Genomic DNA, 18,079 nt, shown 5'->3' with positions numbered 1-18,079 from the left:
AATCGGTCCAGCTATATTGTAGTCAATGGTATTTTCCCAAAGGCAGCCACATCCTGACACTGACACTCCTCTGCTGAGAGATGGGGGTTTTCTTCCCTCTTCTCGAATCTGGGTGAACGGGGGAGATCATAGCGGAAGCAAAGCTTTTTGACATCTGATGTTGTGGTTGGAAAAGCCTTCTTTCTTTATAACTTTTCAAAAAATTTATTTATTGGCCGTGCTGGGTCTTCATTGCTGTGCACGCTCTTCTCTAGTTGCGGTGAGCACAGGGGCTCCTCTCTAGTTGCGGCACGTGGGCTTCTCATTGCGGTGGCTTCTTTTGTTGGGAAGCACGGGCTCTAGGGTGCATGTGCTTCAGCTGTTGCAGCACACAGGCCCTAGAGCATAGGCTCAACAGTTGTGGTGCATGGGCTTAGCTGCTCTAAGACATGTGGGATCATCTCAGATCAGTGATCAAAGCCACGTCCCCTGCATTGGCAGACAGATCTTTTCCACTGAGCCACCAGGGAAGCCCAGAAAAGGCCTCCTTCTGGTTTATCCTCTCTTGTGATGCTGGCCCTTAGACCCGGCCATCATGCCAAGAGGAAGCCCACACTGGTCCATGTGAAGAGTCCACATGAAGAGGCTCATGTGGCAGGAACCCAGGCTCCCAGCTGATACCAGCATCAACTGCCAGCAACGTGACTAAACCAGACATCGGGTGATCGTCCCCGAGCCTTCAAGTTCTCCGGCTCAGGCCCAGGTCCCACGGAGCATGGGCAAACTGTCCCGGTGTGCCCTGTCCAAATTCCTGACCTGCAGTATTCATGGACAAAATAAACTGCTGTTCACACGAGCCTGTTGTGGGGTAGTTACGTACACAGCCAAGTGAGCGGGATGCACACAAAACCTCTTCTGGAGTCCCCACGTCATGCCACGATCTCTCAGGCCTCCCCTTGGGGGTACATTCAGGTCGCTCTGCTAAATCCCGGAGGCAGACCCAGCTGCGACGCCACCTTGTCCTTGGCTGGTCCCCTGTCTTATCGCCATGCTCATATCACACCCCACAATCTCTGTGGATACGCCTGCTCCTTCAAGTACAAGAGGCAGCGTAAAACGGGCAGCAAGCCATGGACCCTGGAGCCAGACTGCCTGCGTGTCCCACCACTTAGGTCCCACCACCTAGGAGCTGTGTGGCAAATTTCTTCAGTGCTCTGGGCCTCGGTTTCCTCATCTCTAAGCCGGGGATAATAGCTCCTTCCGGGTGGGGGCTGCGGTGAGGACGGGGCTCAGGGCTGAGAATGTGATGCCTTATCTACGAGGCTGGGCTTGCAGTGAACACTGCACAGTGTTACCCACTGTCTTCTGTGAACACCTGGCAGGCAGGACCCGAGGCCCACCCCCAACAGCGATCAAACGGCTTGGCACTTCCACACTCAATCAGCAACGAAGAAACGAATGGATGGACACAGGCCACAGCTCCAGGTGAGGCTCAGAGAGGACGGCTGTGGGTGCGGCCCTCACTGAGTCCTGCGTTCAGGGTGCTCAACCTCTCACGGGCTGGGAAGCTGCACCTTCCCCAAGGTAATCGGACTTCCGGTCACCAAAGTCCAAGGGAGAGGCCACAGGGCCCAAGGTTCCTCTGCCCCTCTGTCCAGAACCACCGAACTAGGCTATCCTGCAATCCACTTCTGGGAAGAGCTTGGTGCCTGAGCTCACATCCTTTCCTGTGTCGCAACATATGTCAGCCCGCTCCTGAATTACGTGGTCCAGCTCTCTGTCCATATGCAGCTCTGCATTCAACTGGTGAGATCACCAAACTTCATCCATCTCTCCCAATTCAGGATTTTTGACCTTTGATCAGTGCTCTGGGGCCAGACAGTCTGTAAAATCCCAATCTGCTGATGGTTTCTGTTAAAAGAATCATTAGTGAGTCGATAATGCATCTTGGAGAAGGGAAACAAGACAGAATCTCCTGGAGATGACTCAACCAGCCCACACCAAGACCCACTGACCATCTGGACAAATCAATGCCCTTCCTAGGAAATGACAGAGCTATGCAAAATACCACCCCCACGCTCCAGCATGTGTGTTTAAAATGGACAGCTCAACACACAGCCAGGGAACAAACACAGAGATAAGCTAGCTCTGAACGTCACAAGAGCAAAAAAGATTAACAGTGGGGGGTTCTCACCTGACCACGCTTCTGACCACAGCTCCCATTCTGGTTCCCTGGAGAGACCCCAGACACACAAGTGACCACAGGGGCCCACAAGGAGCATCCAACATAAGAGAAAAATGGGCTCTCTCTCTTTCTTGCTCACCCTGGACAATCAGGTACCTGGAACTTCCATCTCCATTCTAGACACCAAATCTTAAATGAACTAGAGACAAATGCACACAATCAGAGGCAAAAGACCACATTCAACTGCTTAGCAAACAGGGGGCACCCGAACGTTCTTTCCCGCTTTTCCCGTGGCTGCTGATCATCATGGACAATAGCAGATGCACGTGCTACAGCCAGGCGGGTGGGGGCTTCCCTCAGCACTGACCCCGAACTCTGAGCCGTTGCACTGGTCCTTGCTCCTCCTCCCTCGTGGCTTTTCTGCCCTTTGCTGTTCCTGCTCACTGCTGCTCCTTGCCACCAAAAAGCTGACTCCGATCCCTGTGTTCATTGGTTTCTTCTGGTTGCCTGTCTTTATCCTGATGGGTTGAGCTCTTTGATTCCTGGCGGTCTCAGAGCCGTGACCAGCAAGGGCCACTGCCAGCCCCGTGAGTCCTGCAGCAGCACACTGGTCGCTGAGTCTTTGGTGGTCCTCAAGCTGGTGGTCCTCAACTGCACTCTCCCCACCTGGGAAGAAGTTTCACTTTGGACCAGAATCCAGGAATCCAAGTTCAACCCAAATTGGAAACTGGGTGCAAGAAGCATCAGTCTTTGTTTCTCTCGTGCATGTAACACCTCTTCCCTTAACAAGAGTTCACACTTTTGCAGGAAGAACCTTGTCCTGTATTCCTTCCCCAAGCTTGGCCGCAGAGCAATTCCTGGACCTCAGAGACCCAGACCAGAGTCTGGCCTTTGGCAGTTACTCTCTAGGTCACAACTTGGGCAAATTTCTTAGCCTATGTGGATTTTTTTTCACATGTGAAACATGGGGATGATAACAGATACTCTACCAGGTAACTGAGATGAGAGAATGAGCTAACAGTACTGGAAACACATGTGGTGAACTGTGAAGTGCCACACAAACCTTATTAACAAGACAGTGCCCACACAGAGCAGCTATGGAAGCATTTCCCCAATTTGAGCTTCGGCCACCTGCGCCTCTCCAACCACCGTACTCCCCAGGGTGTCTCAGAGTCATCTTTAGGGGTGACCCCCTACCCCAGTCAAACACTAAATGCAGGCAAGGGGGCTGGATCCCACCCCTTCACCGTCTGCCTGTACACCTGTACACCTGTACACCCTGGTGCTCCACTCCCAGCTCTGTGAATTCTGGTCTTTACCAGGTGGTAGACACTCAGTGGTAAAGAATCTACCTGCAATGCAGGAGACCCAGGTTCAATCCCTGGGTCAGGAAGATCCTCCGGAAAAGGGAATGGCAACCCACTCCAGTGTTCTTGCCTGGAAAATTCTATGGACAGAGGAGCCTGGTGGACTACAGTCCATGGAGTCACGGAGAATCGAACACGACTGAGCAACTAACACTTCCATTAGGGGCACTGGGCAAGCATCCATTTCTCCCTAGATAATGGAATCACTAGCTCCAATTCACAGGGTTTACCTCCATTCTCCCCTGAAATGGCCCTGAAGTGAGAAGGAATTGGGGGGAAAGCTATAGACCTTCAAAGGCAAGGACATGGCCCCAGAAGCAGCAGGCGCCATGAAGCAGAGGGATGTCACAAAAGCTCTGGAAGGTGTGGCATGGCCACTGACTTGGGGACAGGAAGGAGCCAGTAAGAACCCCAGGAACCTGTGTAACCAGGCACGCCAGGCAGCTCTGATGGCTGTGGGTACAGACGGGAACACCGGCTACAAGTCTCCACGTGGTGCTCTTGGCTTTTTCCTTTCGAGACAGTTGAGATGGTTCTGCCCTCACAGAACTTGGCCCAGCTAAGGGCAGCAATGAAGAGACTTGCAGAAAATATAGACGGGAAGTCTGAACACGAAGGGAAGATGTCCAGGGCCCTTTCCCAGCTATAGCTCAGCCCCTCAGCTTCGTCCTCCTAGAAGGCGATGAGAACATTATTCTCTGGGGAAACAGGCCCAGAATCAAGGAGCCTTCATATACTGTCTACCCCATCACTGCAAGCAAACAGCAGAGGAGCAACCTCCCTGGTGGTCCAGTGCTTAAGATGCCCCACTTCTACTACTGGAGGTGTGGGTTCAATCACTGGTCAGGGAAATAAGATCCCATATGCTGCAGCAAAAGAAAAAAGTAAATAAAAGGCAGAGGAAATGTCCTATCCACATCCTCCACCCAACTGGGACAAGGCCCAGCAGTTTTAAAACCCATTCTTCTTTTCCACCGTTTTAGATTTCTTACTTTGGGCTCCAGCGTGTACTTGGTATTTCCTTTACTTATGTGTGTGCTCAGTCATGTCTGACTCTTTGCAACCCTACAGACTGTAGCCTGCCAGGCTCCTCTGCACCTGGGATTTCCCAAGACAGAATACTGGAGTGGGTTGCCATTTCCTGACTCAGGGGATCTTCCTGACTCAGGGTTTGAACCCACGTCTCTTGCATCTCCCACACTGGGAGGCAGATTCTATACCACTGTGCCACCTGAAAAGCCCAAGCCCCATTCTCAAATATATTAAAAAAACAAAAACAAAAAAACCAAGAACACCAGACATTTGAGGAAAGCTTCTTATTCAAAGGTCAAAGAGCAAAGTGCGCAATCAAATGGAAGAAACTCAAGAGACAGAGATAATGTGAGGAATAGAAGAAAAATGTACTTAGCATCCCCAGAGAGAGAAGAACAAAACCAGGAACAAGGGAAAAAGAGCAGGGGAGAGCTCCTGACATTTTACAACGTGATAAAGGAAATAAAACCTTCAACAGAAAGCTCAAAGGTAAAGATTTAAAACATAATCAGAAAAATTCCTAGAAAGCGGAACAAAGAAAGAGATGGAAAATGCCAAGAAACTGTAAAGGAAATTTGAGGCTCAATCCAAAAGTGCAATGTCCTACTTAACTTACTCCAGAAAGGGATGATAAAGTGGAGGGGAAGGAATTATCAAAGAAACATTCAGGAAAATTTCCCAGAACCTTAGGACCATGAGTTGTAGCCATACTGAAAGAGCCCACCAGATGCCCTGCACAATGAACACCCCATCTCTTGTGAGATTTCAGAACAACGGGGATAAAGGCAAGATCCTAAAAAGCTAGGAGAAAAAAAAAAAAAAGAGTTACATATAAGCATTAAGGATCCAGCAGACTTTCCAAAAACGACACTGGAAGCTAAGAGACAGTTAAAAACACACCTTCAAAATTCAGAGGGAGAATGATTTTCAATTCAGAAATCATATTCCCACCAAACACCAACAAACTTAAACATTATAATAAAGATACTTGCAGATAATGTTCAGATTTCAGAAAACAGAACTCCCATGCAACCTGTCTTCTCAGGAAGCCCCTGGAAGATGTGTGCTCACCAAAAAGGGCAAACCTCAAATGCAGAAAAGACAGCACCCAGGGAACAGGCGGTTCAGGACAGGAAAGACGGCAGGATTCCTGGACTGATGGTGAAGGAAAAACCCAGGACCACAGCTGAAAAGTAAGAGGCGTGGAGGACAACCAGTCCAGATGGGAGCAAGGAGGGCGGGGCTCCAGGAGGATCTCCGCCTGGAACACCCGGAGCTACGAGACTGACAGGAGGGCTTCCTGTTTTATTCAACTAAAGTGCTGGCGGGATAAATTAATGATAAGAAACACAAAACAGCAAGCCAAAGAGGCAGACAAGTAGTAACCAGAGGGAAAACAAAGCTGAAGAAGGAAATGTCATCTTGGGTCACTGTAAGGCTGAGCCCTGAACAACAGTTACAGATGTATAATCCTCACACTGCATACAGACTAAGAAAAATCAGGATACGATCACATTAAAGAGAGGAAGGAAAGAAAACGTGTGTGTGTGTGTGCTGTAGCTGGAGATAAGATACCTAGCTCAAAGCCTTCCTTGGACTTCCCAGGCAGTCCAGTGGTTAAGACTCTGCACTTCCACTGCAGGGGGAATGGGTTCAATGCCTGGCTGGGGAACTAAGATCCCACATGCTGCACGGCGTGACCAAAAACAAAACCCCAAAACCAAAACAAAAAGCCTTCCACAGCAGGAAGTCACTACGTAACCCTACATAAAACTAAAAAGCTAAGAAATAACAGTAAAAGCCTATTTTTAGGTCACTCGAGCAAATGAAACCAGTTTAAAGGTTGAAAGTGGGATGACTTTGAGAGTAAGAAGGAGTTTTGTTTCAACCAAGGGCATATATTACTTCAATAACAGTAAAATTTCAGTTGTTTTAATTTTGTTCAAAAAAAAAAAGCAGATGTCTCGAAGAGGCCCGACAAAGAGTCTGGCTCTGAGCCGGCCTACACAACGGGCAGGTTCTATCTGAAATAAGAGGCCCCCAGCCCAGTCGATTTGTGTCCCTTCCCGAGTTTTGGGGGGGAGGGTGGGAGGGAGAACGAAGGTGAAGGGGGGCGGTTCTTTTTGAATTTTAAGAGACACGCCCCATCACCAACTCTGTGGGGGCGGCTCCTGCGGGCAGCTGCAGATAAGAGCAGCAAGAGGGAGGTGCGGAAAAGGCCAGGCCAGGGCTCAGCCCACTGACTCAGACACTGCGAGCTGGTGGACTCGGGGGGCAGCCTGAACTCCACGGCAGCTGCTGCGCTGTTTGTAAACTCCTTCGGAGAGGCCAAGCGGATAATAGCGTTGCTAGGAGATGTGCTTCGTAGGGCAGCCGGCTTCCTGTGAGGACCTTCGTGTGGCTGGAAGGATGGGACGGGCTGGACCTGAACAAAAGGGTTCTGGGATGGAGTAGCTGCCGACCATCTGCTGCCGGCTCCGGGGCCCAGAGTGAGATGGGCTGGAGGCCCCGGGTGGTCCCCACTTCTGCTGTGAGCCCCAGTCTTCAGGGCCCTGGAGAGAAGGGAGCCTATACTTGTCCCCCCATCACACAGGATAGCCCCACCCCAGGCCCCCAGTAGGGAAGTGCTTTTTGCTTCCAAAGAAACCAGTGGGCAGAGGCTGCTCCTGGGCACCATGGCAAGGCTGGCAGCTGAACAGAAAAGGGAGCCCACCGTCCCCGGCCCCAGGCTTTACCACTGCCTAGGTGCCCAGCGGTTTCCCTGGGGATCCACCGCTTCCAGGAACATGAGGCTCTAGGGTCCCCGCCCAGCTGCCACGTTCTCCCCTGACGGAGCCGGGCAGGGACTCCAGCCTGGGGACTCAGCGAGGCAGTCATGTGGGCGACTGCAAGGCGCGTAGCAGGTGTTTAATAAAGTCTTTTCTTGTTTTGGCTGTGCCAAGCTGCACACACGTTCTTATTAGTTCCCCATCCAGGGATCGAACCTGCACCCCCTGCAGTAGAAGACTCTGTGCTTCTTATTCGTTCAAAAAATACAGATGGCATGAGCACCTCTCACCTGCTGGCTCTATCACCCGGGCTCTCCGCCCGTGTCTACTCTCGTGGAGCTGACAGTCCAGGCTCACACGCTGTCCATGCTTAACTGCAACAGGGGCTGGGAGCCAGAGCCACGGGAAGGCCTTTCTGAGGGGATGCTGGAGTCAAGATGAAAGAGCTCTGCTGGTACTGGGAAAACAGATGTGCTGTGCTGGGTGGGAAAGGAGGCCGGCGGTGCTGCAGGGCCGGCGGGGCCCACCCGGTGCCTGCATTCTTTCTCAAGTTCAAAGGCCACTTCCTGCACCCTGCGAGTCTTCAGGGATACACAGGTTCAAAGTGAGATGAGAGGAGACTCTAGCTTCTTTGGGGCCAAGCATGCTGCACTCCAATATCCAGGGCCAGGGCAAAGCGCTCCCCTGCCCCGGGGTCTGGGAAGCAGATAACTAGTCGTGGTCAGAGCCTCGGCATAAGGAAAACCATGTTTGGTCATTCTACCCGAAACCATCGGCGCAGGTACGGGGAGGAGACAGGAAAGCATAGAACCATTGAGGAGGGTGGGCGTCAGAGCAGGGATCTTGAGTTCAAGGGTCCTCCTTCCTCTCCCTACTGGCCTGCCTGGGGACAGGCAGAAGCATCGCTGGCCTGCGACCTGTCCTGGGGTCTCTGGCCTCCCCTTCCTTCACCCACTCAGCACCTGGAGATTTTCTAAACTGCAATTTCCAGTCATGTCATATTCTTGTGTATCACCAGTAAAAAAGAAAGCCTCTGTTTCCTTCTATGCCCCCAAAGCTGTGTATGTCCCCATCCCTGCCTCCCAGGTCCATCGCCTCCAGCCACTGGCCTCTCCTCTGGCCATGGCTGGCCCCCCACTCCCCCCACAGCTTCCAGCACCCCCAAACTGGCACACTGAGATTCCTCTCTGCCCGGAATGAATGCTCATCCATGCCACTGCCTGGCAGATGCCAACTCATCTCTAAGACCCTGATTCCTGCCCCACCGCCACCCCAACCCTAGCCAGGGCCACTGGGAGAGAGCACCCTGTCTCCTTGTGCTGACTGTTTAGGCTGCACAGATTCCTGGACGGCAGGCGGGGTGAGGGCTGTCCTGCCTGGAGCCCAGCATGGGGCCTGGCTGGGTGCTTGGAGCTCGGCACAAGAGCAAGTGACATGTCCACACCACACATGAGAACTGCCCCCTGAAAGGCAGCGAGCTCCTCCTGGGACAAAGCCCTCAGGATTAAGACACACAGGGAGGGAGGCCTAGCCCTGCCACTACACTACCTTACAATACACCTTGGACAAGCCCCTTACCCACCTGTACCTCGTGGTACAGGGGTGCGTGAAGGCTGTGTGTGGTGGTGCCCGGGCTGCCTCGCAGACCCGGGGCCATGAGGTCACCCCCAAGATTATGCAAATCAGTCAGGGATGAGCTAGGATCCACAGTGATGACACGCTCCCTGGGTTTGGGAACCAGGTGCCTGATGCAGGAGTCGATTAACATGCATGTACTGTCCCTCCACCTCCACGACTTTCTAAACACCTGCCCCTGGGCTGTGGAGCTAAAACACAGGTGGCCCACCCCGCCCTGTCCCTTAACTAACTTATGGTGCAGAGGGCAGGACAGACAGGACCCTCCCTTCCACAGAAAGGAAGGCCTTTCTGTCTACCAATGAGCCACTTATTTGCTGCCCCCATCCCCACCAGAGATGCCGGCACTGAGAAAGGAGCCCTGATCCTGGGTGTCTGTGCAGGTGTTTGGGGGCCACGTTGTGAAGCGTCTCAGCAGGTGACACCTGGTTACACGTGTGCTGGGACCTGAAAACCTAGGGATGGAAAACCCTGAAGGGGTTCAAGAAGGGACAGGTGGCCCCTCCAGAAGGAAGCCGAGAAGAGGGTCTTCTAGCCCCCAGACAAAGTGGGGGTGCACAGCTCCCAGCCCCCCCACAGCCTCTGGCTGCCGCCCAAGCCGTCCTCACCCTCGTAGCAGTCACGCACGGTGCCGAAGTACACGTAGTACTGGTCGTTGGTGAAGAAAAGGAGGCTGAGCCAGGAGTCGAAGGCGTAGATGGGCACGATGAAGAGGATGCGCACGATGTAGCGCTGCTCGTTGGGGCAGCTGTAGCAGCGCAGGTGCATGTAGATCTGCGGGGGAGGGGGCCGGTCAGCCGGAGCCCCAGGGCCCACGGCCCGCCCACCCCACGGGAGGAGGAGCCTGCCCGCGTCCGGCTCTGCCCTCAACTAGCACAGGGACCACCACATAACTCAGCCCTGAGCCTCAGCGTCCTTCTCTCTCCACTGTGATGACATACACTTCCCGGGTGAGGCTGTTGTAAGCGTCCGACCAAGGGGTGCGTGAAGCCCGCAAGCTGCATGCGGTGGTGCCCAGGCTGCCTTGCAGACCCAGGGCCACGAGGTCACCCCCAAGATTATGCAAATCAGTCAGGGATGAGCTGGGATCCACAGCAATGACATGCTCCCTGGGGACCAGGATGTGTGCATGTCTGGGTTTGGGAACCAGGTGCCTGATGCAGGAGTCGATTGACATGCATGTACTGTCCCTCCACCTCCAGGACTTTCTAAACACTTGCCCTTGGGGCATGGAGCTAACAAACAGGTGTTCAGGTGGTGGCCCACCCTGCCCTGTTGCTTAACTAACTTATGGTGCAGAGGGCGGGACAGACGGGACCCTCCCTTCCACAGAAGGTGGAAGTCCTTTCTGGCTGAGTGGCTGCAGCAACAGCCTCATTCTGGGTCTCACTTTCCCATCTGTTGAACAGGGGCAGCGCTGCCGGCCTCGCTGGCAAGTTGGGAGAAGGCAATGCAGTTTTTAGAAAGCAGGAGAAAAAATAAAAGCTGCACACAAATGCCAAGAACGGCTCTAACCACGATGCAGCAGTCCCAGCAGCCAGAGTCTCCCTTGTCCCAGCTCCCATGACTTCACGCTTGGCCCAGCCAAGCCCTGTGCTCGGGAGGAGGAAGACGAAGCGTTTCCCATCTGCTGTGAGCTAGCCGCCTGGGAAGCAATCGGGTTCTAGGAGGGGCGGGGAACCCTGGAACTGGAACGGGCTCAGCCTCCCTCTTCACGGAGCAGCCTTCAAACCTTCTTCCTTGGGCAGCCAAGGCACGTCACAGCCCATGGCAGCGTCCCCTGGGATGGCGAGCCCAGGGGATGCGGAACTTGACTTCTGTCCCAGCTCTGCCACCAACTTGTATGTGACTAGGCTAGTGTCCCCTCCTTCTTTCCTCTCTGGGTCTCAACTTTCTCATCTGCAAAGGGGTCACTGCTACTCTGTACACAGTTCCCAGGCTCCCCTATAGCTTGGGCTGGACACGTGACCAGTTCTGGCCCACAGAAGGTGGGCCTTTTCTGGTTGAGAAAGTTAAATATTCAGAGTACCTTCTACACACACCCCTCCCTGCAGTTGTCAGACAGATGGTGTCTTGCAACTGTAAGATGCTGGCGCCACAGAATGGAAACTGACCGGCACTGGGCTGGCTAAGCGAGAACCTGACTCCCCCAGGGAAGCCTCTGAGATTCTGGGCTTATTTGTTACTGTAGTGTAGCCTGGCCTGGCCTAACTAACACTATGTTGGATGAGAAACCTCTCGGGACCACTGCCCCCCTACCCCCGGAGGGCTGGGGCTTGCTGGCTCGCCTGGCCTGGGTACCTGGTGGCAGGTGATGAGCAGGGCTGTCCAAACGAAGAAGCCAGAGATGGCCTGAGCAGCGGTTGTCATCAGGAACACGGGCTGCTCCATGGCCGTGGGGCTGCCCTCGGGGATCACGGAGATGCTGGGCGAGGCTGCTGCCGTGGTGGGCGACGCTGGATCCGGGGCCAGCGCGGCCCCCCTCACGGTCATGGTGCCCGGCAGCAGGGGGCTTCCTGAGAGAAAGCCTCAGAATAAACGACGAGCTGGCCTAGAAACAGGGAACCACAATGTTAGCCTCCTTCCAGTGTCAGCAGCAGCACCAGAAAGAACCTTCTAGGCTGTATATCTCCCTTCAGAATGTAACCAGACCCTGACCATGCCTCACTCCAGTCCCTGGATTAATGGAACAGGCTCCTGACCAATCTCTCTGCCTCTTCCTTGGCCCCGCCATCCACACAGAGCAGCGAGTGAACCTTCTAAGACATCGGTCAGATTGAGCCCTTCCTCTGCTCAAAACCCTCCAATGGCTCCTGTCTCCATCAGACTACAAGCTGCTGTCCTTACAGAGGCCCACAGACTGCCTGATGGGCCCTCGACACTCTCTGATCTCATGTCTATTCCCATCATGATCCTCCATTCCAGCCACACTAGCCTCCTGCGGCTCCAACATGCCATGCCTGCTCCTGCCACAGGGCCTTTGCACAGCCTCTGTCCCCCCACACAGCAGCTCCCACACACCCTGTAGGTCTCTGCCCTGACCACCCATTCAAATATGACCACCCTCATCCCAGTGCTTTGGACCTCTTCGCTTTCTCTCCAGAGCACGCATTACCACCTGGCTCCAGCTGACAAACTGTACATCACTCACGTGTTAACTGTCTGTCTCCCACACCAGACACTAGCTCCCTGAGTGCAGGGGCCCTGCTCTGCTCAGGACTGGATCTCCGGCCCTTGGAACAGCGCGGGCACACACGCAGCTGGTGTTCGGTGACTGTCTGCGGGCCCCGCCCATCTCTACACTTCGGGTCTAGCAGGGTCACTCTAGCCCTGAGGCACCCCCTCTAACGGCAGGTGTATTTCCTCTGCCATTTCTCCCCAGTTTCCCTAACGCTGACACTTGGTCCTCACCAACCAGCTGTGTTGTGCTGGAGATTTTGTGGCCCTTCCCCACCTGCAAACTGCTCACCTTTTAATTTAGCTCACGGACCACTCGTCCTAAAAGCCTGCCCTGATCACTTTCCCCATTTAGGTACTTCCGTGCATTTCACCCGCCTTTGCTGCCCTACGTGACACGTGCTACTGCTGTCATTTGCTTGCATTTACCCTCCTAAGTCCACCCACTCTCCAAGGCAAGACCACTTTTCCATCTCGGAATCCCCAGCAGCAAGCTTAGCACCAAGACCATTTATAATGTTTATTTTATCATCCATCGATTTCCACTCCTTATTTCAAAAGGAATTTGAGGTACGTCAGAGAGAAGCAAAGAATAGGGTCGAGACAGCTGACATAAAGGAAGATTCTGGGTGGGGAAAGTAAAGACGGGGTGGGTGGGGCACAGGATGGCACTCCAGCGTCCCGGGCAGTTACCCCACGTGGGCTGCCATGTCGGCCCCACACTTCCTGGTAGCAACTTCAGTACCTGGGGTAACAAATTAATAGTTTCACGCTGGAAGGAAACCATATATTACAGGAAGAACTGTTGTTACAGTTCTCCTGGCAAGTTTACAAACAAGGACCAATGCCAGGCTGGGGGCTGGCACCACTCTCAAAGAGTGAAGCCATTCCATCAGAAGCACCTGGAAAGCTCTAGGAGGAGCGGTCACTCCCCTCCACAGACTCGCCGAGACCCACGGCCCTGACGGGAGTCCCTCTCAGCGCTGCCACCTGTTGACAGGTTGGACAATGCCATCCTGGGGTCACGGAGCCTCCATGCAGCAAAGGCCCCAGACTAACCTGCAACGGACCAGGTGACCGTCCAACCACTGATGCAAACAGATACGAAGGTGAGAGCGGAAAGAGCCCTGGCTGAGGCTCAAATCTTAGCTCCACCACGACCAGCTGTGTGTCTGCACAGGCTCAGTGGACCCCAGAGGGTCTCCACTGCCCGACCCAGAAAACGGCCAATCCCCCACACCCAACCATCTCAGCCTGAACCCTGCAGTCAGCCCAGATGACCTCTCCCAGAGCCCTCCCCGTCTGAGGCTTCCTGGGGCCTTCCCAGGGTGGATCCTGACCCCGAGATGAAGAAGAGAATTCTTGCCCACATCTCCCCACCCCTCGGCCCCCGTCTGAGTCACGTCTGCTCTTAGCTATATGTTTTTACCCTGGAAGAGCCCCCTATGTTTTTATTTTCCTGTAAAAATAAACAATCTCTAACGCACCAACCGAGAGAAGAATCTCGATTAAAAACTCAAAAGTGGAGAAGGCATCTATATAAAGAAACTCAAAATTGAAGGTGTCTATATAAAGACTGGTGGCGCTTTGAAAAAGAGACACGGTGACAAGTCTCAGAATAGCTCCTGGAAGTATGGTTGCAACACTGAAAACCAGTGCCAGAAGTATTTCCTAAAAGAGAAGATTTGGATTGTAAATCATCATCTTTGTCTGTCATCCCAAATTAAATGAACAAACACAAGGAAACGGGAAGGGGGGGTTCAGGAAGTACAGACACGCTTCCATCTTCCCCTTCTGAGCAAGGGCTGGGTGTGTCAAAGGCTGTTTTGCCCTCAACTAACAGCGGTGCTGACGGGACTGTGCATAGACCTCCTGAGACGGGGTAACCGCTGAGCTCTGGCCCCGCTAAGGGGTGACCCACTAGGGCATCTATTCAGTGTGGCTGGTTTCCTGCTGGGCTTTGCTTCCTCTCCCTTGAGTGCTCTCCTTATGTAGGTCATCTAGTTCCCAAGAAGTCCACTCAGAGGGTGAGTGACTTGCCCCCAAATCAGACCCAGGACTTCAGTAGAATATGTTCCAGATGCCTACTATCTACCAATGGGGGGCCGTGGATGAGCTGCCACTGCGGGCTCCAGAGCCCCCTTCCAGGATGGGGGTCACGGCCGTCTCACCAGGGCCCTGACTCTAGCAGGAAGGGGAGGGAGGTACTTCCCAGGAGAGGAAGCTGCGGCCTCAGCGGGCGCTCCTGCGGCCTGAGCCATGCTGGCCACGTTTCTGACCATGTCTCGTGCTGGGGCCCCGTGATTTACAGACCACTGACTTCGTTCTCAGGCGGCCCTCGCTGTTTACAAACCATTTCCCCCAACATGATCTCATGCCTTTTCTCAGAGCAACTCTGAAGTAAGTAGGACTGTCTGCATCTCAGAGATGAGGAGAACAATGTGAAACTGGGTTTTTACAGCTTCCGGGGGTACCACCAAACAACTCGAGGACTTTCATAATAACCCCCAAAATACTTCTGGGCGTACCACCAAATAACTCTAGGATTTTCGTAATAAACCCCAAATACTTCAGGCAGTGTTCTGACTTACAGGGGCAGGGTCCCCAGCACCGAGAGAGGCAAGTGAAGGTGGCTCTCAGGGGTCGCCCTGCTTCTGGGACCCTGGGCAGCTCATGGCGCTAAACCCCGCAAACTTCACAGAGTGTGAGCGCTGGCAGCAGGGGGCGGGCACTGGGTCCCATCCTTTCACACATGGGACAGGCACCTTCCTGGAAAGGATCTCTGCCTGCCTGGACCCCACAAGCGAGCAGGATCCTGGCCTGGTGACACCTCAGAACTGGGAGAAGAGGGGGGTTTTGCTCCCCAGGGGAAAGGACCCCAATAGCTGCCTTTTCTCCACACAGCCCACACACACCAGAGGGAGGCAGACACACAGATGGAGCTCAGAACCTCAGCTCTGGCAGGTGCCCTGTATGTTCTTAATCGACTGAAATTAAACTGCCAGGGTCATGTAGAGAGCCTGAGGGGGAGACACTGGAGTCATCTTTCCAGCAAACACGACCTGAGGCCTCTGGACACTGTGCTGGGCATGGAAGAGCAGGTTCAAGGACTCACGGCTCCTCTACACGCCTGCTCTACGTGACTGGGGGACCTGGAGGCCTGCCCCCACCACACTGCACAAGGGAGTGCCCACTACCCAGGGAGCCCCGAGGCAGCGCCAACCGCCTTGGCAAAGGCTGGGGAGAGGGGTCGGGAAAGGCTTCAAAGTGGCAGGGGCTTTGGGCAGAGCTCCAAGGAGCACACCCAAGCTCCAGCTGTGAGGTCACCAAGCCGAGTTCCTACTGGACTCCACCACCTGCAAGCTCGACTTCATGTCTCAGAGCTTCAGTTGCTTCATCTATAATATTTGAGGGTAACGACATCATTGTCGGGGGAGTTTCCACTTTACACAAGTCCCGTTAGTAAAGGGAGACAGAATGCAACCAAAAAATGACTATTTTGCAACTCCGAATACAAACCATGGACACAGATATGGATCAGTGGCTGATAAAACCACTGGGTGAGGCTACGGGGAATCTGATAAGGGATGGAACAGGCCACAGTCAAGGTCAACATCACTGAAGAGGGGCATGGGGTACGCAGGGCACACACGACATCATCTAGGAAGGACCCTCACCCCAAAAGTGAACTGGAATCAAAGCAAGTCCCTAGAACTAACCACCACTATCAGGAGATACAGAGGGGAGCACAACAGATGAAATGATACCATGAAGAAGCAGCAGCAGAGCCAGACCGTGGGAGCATCTACAGGACGAAGGACCTGGTTTCTCCCAGGAATCAATGGCTTATAAACAAAGGTGGCTGAGGGGCAGTAATAGAACAAGAGGCCAAGGAGACATTACAACTAAATGCAACGTGTGGACTTTGTTGAGTTTCTGTTAACAAACCAGTGATGTAAAAAGATATCTTTACGGATACGTGTGTATGTATGACAGAGTCCCTTTGATGTCCACCTGAAACTATCACAACATTGTTAATTAGTTATACTCCAACATAAAATAAGAAGTTAACAGAAATAAAAAATAAATTAAAAATAGAAGAAGACATCTTTGAAATAGATAGCACACGAGAATTCCTGCCGATTTTGTTAGGCGCGTGTGCTAAGTCGCTCCAGTCAGGTCCAACTCTTTGTGACCCTATGGACCATAGACCACCAGGCTCTTCTGTCCATGGGATTCTCCAGGCAGGAATACGGGTATGGATTGCCATTTCCTCCTCCAGGGCATCTTCCCAATGCAGGGATCGAACCTGCATCTTCTGTATTGGCAGGTGGGTTCTTCACTGCTGAGCCACTTTGGAAGCCCACTTTCGGTGCACAGTAGCTTTGCAAAAATAAAAGTGTTTATCAGTGGAGGAAGAATAATCATTTCAATAAATAGTACTAGCTAGAACAACTGGATATCCAGAGACGAAAAAAAAAAAAAGAAAAGAACCTTAACCTAAACTCTACACCATGATCACAGATTTAAATGCAAAATGTAGGGACTTAGCCGGTGTCTCAGTGGATAGGAATCTGCCTGCCAATGCAGGGGGCATGGGTTCGATCCCTTGTCCAGGAAGACCCCATATGCCACAGAGCAACTAAGCCCACGCACCACAACTAGCCTTACTCTAGAGACCAAGGGCAACTACTGACGTGTGTACACCTGGAGTTCGTGCTCCACAAGGAAAACACAAGGAGAGGCCCGGGCACCTCCACAAACAGTAGCCCCCACTCCCCTTGACTACAGAAAGCCCATGTGAGAAGCAACAAAAATTCAGCACGGTCAAAAATAAAATAATAAATCATTTTTAAAAATGCAAAACATAAGACTACAAACCTTTTAGAAGACACAGGAGGAAATCTTTCAAACACAGGGCTAGGTGCAGCGTTCTTAGACTTAACACCAAAAGCATGACCCTCTAAAAGGAAAAACTGACTGGACGTCACCAAAAGTAAAAACTTTCATGCTGTGATTATGTGAACAGCATGAAAAGGCAAGCCACAGAGCGGAAGAAAATATCTTTGAGCCACGTATCCAACAAATAACCAGCATCTGGAATATAAAATATAGCAAGAATGCTCAAAGCTCAACAGTAAAAAGAAAAAAAAAAAAAAAAACAACCCAAACAATTCAGTCAGAAAATTCACAGAAGATACAAACAGACACTTCACACAAGTAGCATGGCCAACATGTAAATGGCTGTTCAACATTAGCAATTAGGAAAATGCAAACTAAAACCACAACGAAGTATCACTACCCGCATATAAATACGAAATAGCGACATCAAACGTAGGTGAGGATGCAAAGAAACTGGCTCACACACACATTCCTGGAGGCAGTATGAGAAGGTAGAGCTGCTCTGGAAGAGAGTCTGGCAGTTTCTTACAAAACTAACACGCACTTACCATACAACTCAGTAATCACTCTTAGACATTTATCCTAGAGAAATGAAAACGTACATTAACACAAAAACCTATACACGAAATGTTTGCAGCAGCTGCCTTTGTAACTGTCATGGAAACATGGAAACAATCCAGATATCCTTCTACAGGTGAAAGGTTAAACTTTTGGTGCATCCAGACCGTGGTTCGCCACTCAGCGACAAAGAGGAGCAAACTATTGACACAGGCGGGAGTCTAAACAGATCCCGAGGTACTGTTTGGTGAAAACAGCCAGTCTCAAAATATCACATACTGCCTGGTTCCGTTTATATAACATACTCAAGACCACAAATCTATAGAGATGGAGAACAGCTCAGTGGTTGGCCAAGGCACAAGGAAAGTGGGCGCACATATACACAGAGGGAAACTCGGGAGGTCCCTCCAGGCGGAGCGACACTTTGTATCTTGCAGTGGTGGTGGCTACATGAGACTACACGTGAAAACTGCAAA

The 18,079-nt window shown here is 52.4% G+C and overlaps 1 protein-coding gene across 3 annotated transcripts in view; it reads right to left on the bottom strand.

Annotated features, from left to right (window-relative positions):
- Positions 1-18,079, bottom strand: part of TMEM184B (transmembrane protein 184B) — a 50,265-nt gene that overhangs the window by 13,287 nt on the left and 18,899 nt on the right. For all 3 annotated transcript variants that reach the window (XM_070371589.1, XM_070371591.1, XM_070371590.1), the window contains exons 2-3: positions 11,268-11,517; positions 9,575-9,740 (exon numbers count right to left, since the gene is read on the bottom strand). In XM_070371589.1, the coding sequence (XP_070227690.1) occupies positions 9,575-9,740; positions 11,268-11,459 (358 nt within the window). In that variant the 5' untranslated portion in view covers positions 11,460-11,517. The remainder of the gene's footprint in view (positions 1-9,574; positions 9,741-11,267; positions 11,518-18,079) is intronic.

Source organism: Bos mutus, chromosome 5 (genome assembly GCF_027580195.1).
Source record: "Bos mutus isolate GX-2022 chromosome 5, NWIPB_WYAK_1.1, whole genome shotgun sequence".
NCBI classification, from domain to species: Eukaryota; Metazoa; Chordata; class Mammalia; order Artiodactyla; family Bovidae; genus Bos; species Bos mutus.
The sequence above is the reverse complement of the archived record's forward strand: the minus strand, read 5'-3'. Positions and strand labels throughout refer to the sequence as shown.